General features: G+C 43.7%; 1 protein-coding gene across 1 annotated transcript in view; it reads right to left on the reverse strand.

Annotated features, from left to right (window-relative positions):
* LOC144510363 (solute carrier family 38 member 10-like) overlaps positions 1 to 9,009 on the reverse strand; it is a 56,210-nt gene extending 47,201 nt beyond the window's left edge. The window contains exon 1 of the mRNA XM_078239803.1: positions 8,811 to 9,009. Coding sequence (XP_078095929.1) covers positions 8,811 to 8,900 — 90 coding nt within the window. The 5' untranslated portion in view covers positions 8,901 to 9,009. The remainder of the gene's footprint in view (positions 1 to 8,810) is intronic.
* Between the last annotated feature and the right edge of the window lie 326 nt (positions 9,010 to 9,335).

Consider the following 9,335-nt stretch of genomic DNA (forward strand, 5'->3'; position numbering starts at 1 on the left):
GGAAATAAGTGTCACTCAGGCACTTAGGTAGCCTGTGGCGGGCCTCTCCTGGGATCAAGGACCCTGAGGGTAGAAGTCCCACCTACCAATCAGAGACCAACATCACTTTTGAATGGCAGCGCCATTTGGGAGGCAGGGGCTGTTGCTGGAATGACACTTACTGGAGGCCCAGGATTGAGGAGGATCGAGGATCGATGTAATGGTGGGAGGGCTTTCACAGGTTGGGGGTCATGGAGAGAGGGTTGCAGGAGGGGTGGCAGCAAGGGATCGAGGGTCGAGGCAACGCCCACTCCTGTAGAGGTGACAAGTTGGCCGCAATTTTACCTGTCATGCACACCGCATGTCGACAGGTTTGCCCATCACTGGATTAATGCCAGCAGTGACACGATGAGACCCTTAAGTGGCCATTAATTGCCCACTAAGGGCCTTAATCTTGGTGAAGGTAGGACAGGCAAACCGCCATAAGGCCTAGCGAAGTGCCCTTCCTGCCTCCAAACACTCCATGAGAGAGGCCATAAAATGTTAGCAAATCACTGCCTGTCCCAGTGGGGTTGCTGACTGCTTCCTACTTACCTCATTTCAGCCTACTGCTAGTCTTTTCACTTGTGTAACAACAGGTGGAGCAGCAGTCTAAGCCAATCCACACCTGGGTGCCCCGAAGGCAAATGTTCTTTCCAAGGCTAGCTTTACCTCACCAATTGCATCAATTGCCTCAACTTGTTTTCGAAACCAGCAAACTACTTTTTAAGGAAATGTTCCCCAACTCTGGGAATCTTTCATCAGGTCCAACAATAGCGAAGACTCGAGAGGTGGAGCAGAACAAATATCTTCCATGTGGCAGGACGAGTTAGACTGGTTGTGAGCTGAATTTTCCAGAGTGACTCAGTGAAGTTAATTCCGTACAATGGCTGTGCCTCAATGTTACTTCCATGAAAACCTCTCATGAATAAAGACATCTGTACCCCCGCCCCCCCCCCAAACACAGCGCCTCTGTCATTCCAAGTCTGAATCCTGAACTGAGGGGGGAATGTTATGGAACCCGCAAGAATAAGAAAGGTGGTGTGCAGGATAAGTGACCAATTTGGCGGGAGGCGAGATTTGGATTTTCTGATAGTGGGTTGAGGTGCAGATGTTAATCAGCAGGGTGTTTGTGACATGCCGGGTCTAATGCGTCATGGGGTTGGGTTCATCTTTGTAATACATTTCTGTGCCATGAATACTCATTAGCATCAAATCTTTTTGAATACATCCCACCCTCGAGATAAAGTCAACGACGCATTAGAACCCCGCGACATCGGGTTCATGCTTGTTTATAGGTGGCCCGCACCAATTGGCTGTGTGCAGTTGGGTCTGAGGTCAGTGGATTTCCTTGATCAACTCTGTAGCGTAAAGGAGGGTTATCAGGGAAATGGGGGGGTGGTGGGAACTGTCTATAAAGGGCAGTATCAGCAGTGTCAAAATGTATATGTATCTCAGGGTGTTCTCTGGCAGAATTGTTACAGGACATACAACATTTTGATTAGCTTTGCTGAGACTGAGCTTGGACAATGTCCTTTATGATGCTTGGAAGAGAAGGCCAGCTGACTTATAAACGCAGCCATGTCCCGCAGAGTGGTGAGTACAACACTGGACACTCATATGAACATTCAATAAAGAGTGAACCAAGAAACACAACATTGTTTCTTCCTCAAGCGAGGAAATGCCCTGAACTCCCCTCTAACCATCAATATGTGCTAACTATGGCATGTGCCAGTATATTTAGCTCTCTGATTAAGCTAGATGATGTACATATGAATAAAGTAAAACTGAGGTATTGTGACTTATTTACGAGTGAATTTGAAATTTGAAAAAAACACCCTTTGTGCTCTTAAGAGGTTTTACGTTAATGGCATTGAAGTTGGAAAGGTAAGTTCTGGCCGTGATACAGAGGCTCTTTTATAGGCGGTCTTTAGCTGCATTGTCAGCTGACAGTGGGTTCCATCAGTGAAGGGCTTCACCCTCCGCAGAATAACGAGCTTCCACCGTGCATGCCGCCAGCACTTTATATTTTAATTGTAGCCATGTGCAGGAAAAAGCAAGTGAGTGGAAATGGCGCATGCTTCCTGTCCCATCAATAGAAACAGCACCCAATGATAAACTCCCTCCCTAAGATTTATATCCCACATCCATCACCAACAGTTATTGTCCATTTAACTCCACAACATTGTCCATCACTTTCAGCTTTACTACCAACTTAGCCATGTTATTATAACCATCAGACTTGTCTACCCAAAAGCTTTCCTCTTTGTTTCCCATCCTCCATCAACACCGACGTATCCAAACCTCCTGCTGCTTGAATTCTGTTCTGCACCAAGTTTGTTTTTCATCCACAAATCTTAATTCCCTAATATGTCAAATATAAAACCCTTGCTGTGAATGAGAAATCCCTCTATGGCCTTGCTCCACTCTGTCTCTATACTCTGTTCCAGTGCTGGAGCTGCTCTGAAATACTCTGCTCCTCCAAAGCTAGCCTGAGACATTGACAGGGTTGGAGGCTCGAGGCATTGGCAAGAGTACAGAATTTGTAGTGAGCATTGACCTTCTTAAGCACAATGAAGTATGAATGTGGCATGTGCAGTTATTTATTTTAGAGTATGTTGGTGTTCACCCCGCCCACTGGACAAAAGGGCATGTATCAATGTGGTACCTTGCCTGCTATCGTAAGGTCATTGAACTTTTTCTGACGGTGTAATGCGCTCTTGGAGCTGGGGGAGTTTCCAGCTGGTGTCATTGCCCCCTTTCTCTACATCATATATGGAGCACATTTAGAATCAGTACATAGAATCCTTGTAGTGCAGAAGGATGCTATTCGGCCCATCAAGTCTCCACTGATTCTCCAACAGAGCATCCCACCCAGGCCCTATCCCTGTAACCCCACATATTTAACCCCATAATCCTCCTAACCTACACATCTTGGGACACTAAGAGGCAATTTAGCAAGATCAATCGACCTAACCTGCTCCCTTTGGAGTGTGGGAGGAAACCAGATCACCCGGAAGAAACCCAGGCAGATACAGGAAGCACATGCAAACTCCATACAGTCAGCCAAGGCTGGGATTGAACATGGGTTCCTCGCACTGTGAGGCAGCAGTGCTAACCATTGTATCACCATCCACACTGAATTTCTGAAGCTTGTTCTTATGGATGTCTCATTTCATTCAAGAGTATTTTTAATATTGTGTGCTTTGCACATTTGATCAATTTTCAGTTCATAACGAATGTGGGATGGTTCCTGGGAGTGGAGTCTTTGTTGAACATGGGGACATGAATCTGGATCGCAATGGGCAGTTTATAAAAAGATGGAAGTCACAGAATACATCAGAATTTCATCACAGAATACAGAATACACCAGCAATATCTAGAAGTCCTCCTTCCTTTGATCATATTCTACGTTTCTATCAAGAAGAAATTAGATATCGCTCTTGGTGCTAAAGGGATCAAGGGATATGGGAGGAAGGGGGGATCAGGATATTGAATTCAATGATCAGTCATGATCAAGGTGAATGGCGGAGCAGACTCAAAGGGCCGAATGGCCTACTCTACTTCTAGTTTCTATGTTTCTATATTCTTGCTGGACCAACCTGAACCCTCAGTGCTGGATTACTGCCCCTTACCTGTTCCCTCTACTACTTTACCTAAGGCAGATTTTTCATCCACGAGACATTATTCCTCCAATCTTTTTGTTCATACCATTCATGCCTCACTGTCTTTCTCCCTCCAATGGCCTGCTTAAAACCTACCTCTTTAACTGTACTTTCAATCCCCTCTCTATATCCTTTCCACTTGTTCAGTAATGTACTCTTGCCTCTTTTTACATGATGGATGTTACATAAGTGATTGGCCTTGTTCATGCAATTGGCAAGTTACACGCATCTACTTGCTAAAAGCTCAATAAATTCTCACAGTGAATTTTTTTTAATTCATTCGTGGGACATGGCATCACTGGCTAGCCAGCATCTATTGCCCATCCCTAGCTGCCCTTGAGAAGGTGCTGGTGAGCTGCCTTCTTGAATCGCTGCAGTCCATGTTCTGTGGGTTGCCCCACAATGTGTTTAGGGAAGGAATTCCAGGATTTTGACCCAGCGACTGCGAAGGAACAGCGATATATTTCCAAGTCAGGGTGGTGAGCGGCTTGGAGGGGAACTTGCAGGTGGTGGTGTTCCCATTTATCTGCTGTCCTTGTCCTTCGAGATGGAAGTGGTCATGGGTTTGGAAGGTGCTGTCTAAGCATCTTTGGTGAATTGCTGCAGTGCATCTTGTCGATAGTACACACTGCTGCTGCTACTGAGCATCGGTGGGTGGAGGGATTGAATGTTTGTAGATGTGGTGCCAATCAAGCGACTGCTTTGTCCTGGATGGTGTTGAGCTTCTTGAGTGTTGTTGGAGCTGCACCCATCCAGGCAAGTGGGGAGTATTCCATCACACTCCTGACTTGTGCCTTGTAGATGGTGGACAGGCTTTGGGGAGTCAGGAGGCGAGTTACTTGCTGCAGTATTCCTAGCCTCTGACCTGCTCTTGTAGCCACTGTGTTTATGTGGCGAGTCCAGTTGAGTTTCTGGTCAATGGTAACCCCAAGGATGTTGACAGTTGAGGATTCAGTGATGGTTACCCCATTGAATAACAAGTTTCCTAAATTGGCCTTTCACTTTAGATTCTTGAGCTCTTTGGTTTAGTTGCAAAATGTCTAAATGATAAGAAATACTAGTCCTTTTTTATTAGTGTGTGTGTAACTCTGTCTGCGTTGATCTTCCAAAATGTTTATTTGGCTTCACAAAATTTTTGTTTGTTGCCACAACATTGCTATATTCATGACTTCACATGGTTATGTCCTGAATACGCTTTCTTTGGATAGAATGTGCCATGGAAAATATGAAAAAGGAAGGTCTGAGACCATTTCCTTTCCACATTAGTGAGAGGGACAAATTTCAATGCTGTTAAAAATAACACTTTGCTCATTTAAAAATCCATCTTCTCTCTGCCTAACTGTCCGAGAAGTGCCTTTTTCTGTTTCTATCTAAAACCTACCTTTTAAAATTGTGTATAAATCCTGTAAGTGTGTCAATTGCGAGTGTTGGATAATCTAGCAGAAGTCAGTATGTCCCAGTTCTTAGATGTGGATTTGGGCTAGCTGTTTCAGGTGCAGGGTATCTCACAGTGTGCCCTGTTAGTGTAGCACCCTTTAAACTCAAAAATATCTTTCTGCCATGACTTACTGGAGGTGGAAGCAAATTAATGAAGGCCTTAAACATAAAGGACAGGTTAAGGGCAAAGTGCCATTTTTTTTTACAATGCCATAACTCTGAGCCCATAAGACCTCTTTGAGGGTAGGATTGCATGATTCGCTCATACCTTAGAGACAGCAGACCGGAAAACACCCTTTCCTGTTCCCTTCAGCCGCTAGATATCATTCCTCCTTTGACCTTTCATCCATAGCCATTTATGCCTCTCTGCCTCTCCACTCCAATGGCTTGCTTAAAACCTACCTCTTTAAACTGTACTTTCAATGCCCTCTCTATATCCTTTCCACTTCTAAACAACTGCATGGGACTGCAGAGCATTTAAAGACAGTAAGAAGTTTAACAACACCAGGTTAAAGTCCAACAGGTTAAACCTGTTGGACTTTAACCTGGTGTTGTTAAACTTCTTACTGTGTTTACCCCAGTCCAACGCCGGCATCTCCACATCATGACGAGCATTTAAAGCACAGAAACAGGCTATTCGGCCCAAATGGTATATGCCAGTGGCTACATTCCACACAAACTTCCTCGCACACTACTTCATCTATATCCTCTTGTTCCTTTCTCTCTCCAATGCTACTTCTCATTAAATACATCTATTCTCCTTAACGACTCGCTTTGGCAGTGAGTTCTGAATTCTCACCATTCTCTGGGCAAAGGCATTTCTCCTGAATTTCTAAATAGTTTTTTTAATGACTAATTTATATTCATAGTGCCCAGTTCTGGTCTCACCTGCAAAATGGAAACATCATTTCTACACCAACCTATCAAACCCTTTCATAATCTTAAAGGCCCTCCATCAGCCTTTCCTTTCCTAGAAAAGCGACCCAACCTGTTCAATTTTTCCTGACAGGTACAACATCTCAGTTCTGATATAATCTGACACCTCCTCACCTCATCCTTGACACCGATGCCCCACAAGGCTGTGTTCTCAGTCCCCTACTACACTCCTTATGCACCTATGACTGTGTGGTCAAATTCCCCTCCAACTCGATTTTCAAGTTTGCTGATGACACCACCATAGTGGGTTGGGTCTCAAACAATGATGAGACAGAGTACAGGAATGAGATAGAGAATCTGGTGAATTGGTGCGGCAACAATAATCTCTCCCTCAACGTCAATAAAATGAAGGAGATTGTCATCGACTTCAGGAAGCATAGTGAGGACATGCCCCTGTCTACATCAACGGGGACGAAATAGAAATGGTCGAGAGTTTCAAGTTTTTATATGTCCAGATCACCAACAACCTGTCCTAGTCTCCCCCATGCCAACACTATAGTTAAGAAAGCCCACCAACTTCTTTCTCAGAAGACGAAGGAAATTTGGCATGTCCACTACAACTCTCACCAACCTTTACAGATGCACCATAGAAAGCATTCTTTCTGGCTGTATCACAGCTTGATATGGTCCCTGCTCTGCCCAAGACTGCAAGAAACTGCAAAGGGTCATGAACAAAGCCCAATCCATCACGCAAAACAGCCTCCCATCCATTGACTCTGTCTACACTTCCCACTGCCTTGGAAAAGCAGCCAGCATAATTAAGGACCCTATGCACCCCGGACATTCTCTCTCCCACCTTCTTCCGTCGGGACAAAGATACAAAAGTCTGAGGCCACATACCAACCGATCCAAAAACAGTTTCTTCCCTGCTGACATCAGACTTTTGAATGGACCTCCCTTACACTAAGTTGACCTTCCTCTACACCCTAGCTATAGCTGTAACACTACATTCTGCACTCTCTCATTTCCTTCTCTATGTATGATATGCTTTGTCTGTGTAGAGTGCAAGAAGCAATACTTTTCACTGTATGTTAATACATGTGACAATAACCAAATCAAATCAAATAACCTTTGTTTCATCTTCAGCAGTGCCTCTGTAATCTTTTCTAATATGGAGATCAGAATTGTTCATTGTATTAAGTGTGATCTAAGTATAGTTCCATACAAGTTAACAAAATTTATCAGCTTTTTGATTGTATCCCTAGAAATGATTTGTTTTTTATGTCCTTTAATATTAATCAGAAATATACTACCTCACTGGCAACAGGCTAATGATCTATTCCAGAAGTAACTAGCTATGGAAACAGATGAAAGTCTACCTTAGTGCATCACTAGGTGCGGGAGGAGAATTGTAATTGCGAATACTACAATTAAACGCCCATTCCACAAGTTTATCAATGCATTCCTGCATTGTGCTAATCTTACTAAACCAAGGCCCTGTTTATTCTCTCGGATAGATGAAAATGATCCCACGGTGCATTTCGAAGGAAAGCAGGAAAGATACCTTGTCCAAGCATGATCCCTCAATCAACACCAACAAAACTTATCTGATTGCTGTTTTTGTGCAGGTCAAATTTGCATACACCAAACAAACTCCATTTCAACAATACTTTGTTGGCGACGCAAATGATGTTTTTTTTGGTCCACAGCATCATACTTATTCAAAGTCGCATCATGTTGTTAGACTTAATTTTAATATAAATGATTTGACTATTGGAATTCAAGGTAACAACATTTGGTGAGGACACCACATTTGGGGCAGGGGTCAACAGCGAGGTTGACGGTAACTGACTTTCGTGATATCTCATCTGATACACAGCATTTACTAAAAGGTGGAGATGCCGGCGTTGGACTGGGGGTGGGGACAGTAAGAAGTCTCACAACACCTTGAAGAAGCAGCGCTCCAAAAGCTCGTGATTCCAAATAAACCTGTTGGACTTTAACCTGGTGTTGTGAGATTTCTAACAGTGCAGCACTGCAGTGTCAGTCTAGAAAATAGACAGGCTGGGGGCCTGAAGCCAATCATTTATTGGTTCAGAGGAAGGAAGGCTATTGAGCCAAGTATGGAACTTACAAAACGCAAGTAAATGATGTTCAATCATTTTAGGAAATAGGCTATTCAGCCCATCGAGCATATTGTGTAGAGCAGCAGTTCTGTTGCAGTCTTAATTCATTAACCAGCCAAACCAGTTCCCAACAGGCAGGGATTTTCTCATTAACTTGTTATGCAATATAGTCAGGAGTAAACTGTCAGTGACTGATATGTCGGGAGAATTGACTAGTTTATCTGCTGATGATCTATGCTCTCATATTCTCACATTTATATGCGAATCACGAACCTCTCAGATTTTAAGTCAGGCTTAGTGTTCATTTGAAAGTGGCAAAGCCTCAGCACTCTGTGTATATAAAATGGTCCACTTTAGATTGATAGAGTGTATGTCGAGTCAAGTGACAAAATCTCAAGCCATTCTGGAAAATCTGTACAATATACAGCACAGTGGGCTCTCAAAATCTGAATTCTGAAATTGCTACTACAACCAGATTTAACCAGCAAGAATCAACAGCAGAGCTAGGAAATAGACAAAAGATGTGTTAAGTAAATGTGTTAGGTAAACTTGCAGTCAAGATGTGAATCGAATTTAAACTCCCTGCTGACCAGGGAGGTGAGCAGATATTGCTGCCAGCTCTCCTGACGGGAGTTAATCACACTGTCAGATCTTGTTTGAATCAAGGTTTAATCTGAATAGTAATTACCTGTTGAAAGCAGAATGGTAGTGCTAGCAGAGATACTCCAACAAAACTGTTCACCACACTGATCGTTAAATACAGCTCCTTCACATACATTCCCCTGCACTCCTTTCGACAGTAGCACCTCGAGAAATAGCCAAGTAGGGAAGATTCTGCTGCTTAAAGAAAGATCGTCTGTACTCCCCATGCCATCATTCAGTGCTCCTCACAATTTGACATTGTTTCCTGGTTGTTTAAATGTTTGTGTTGAACTCCTCCCCAATTCTTGTTGGATTATGAACAGCTCTGGAGGAAGAGGAATGTGCAGTGAATGGTTGCTTGGTTTCTTACTCACAAGGTTTAATGGAAATACCATTTGGTCCAGCTCAATTACAGCATCCAGATGCTGTTTATGGTCACACCCAACTCTTCCTAATGGCCCCAGGATTTTTGCCTCCATTACCAGAAGGAAAGACTTAGAAAGTTATCATAGAAACCCTGCAGTGCAGAAGGGGGCCGTTCGGCCCATCGAGTCTGCACCGACCACAATCC

Source organism: Mustelus asterias, chromosome 23 (assembly GCF_964213995.1).
Source record: "Mustelus asterias chromosome 23, sMusAst1.hap1.1, whole genome shotgun sequence".
Taxonomy (NCBI): Eukaryota; Metazoa; Chordata; class Chondrichthyes; order Carcharhiniformes; family Triakidae; genus Mustelus; species Mustelus asterias.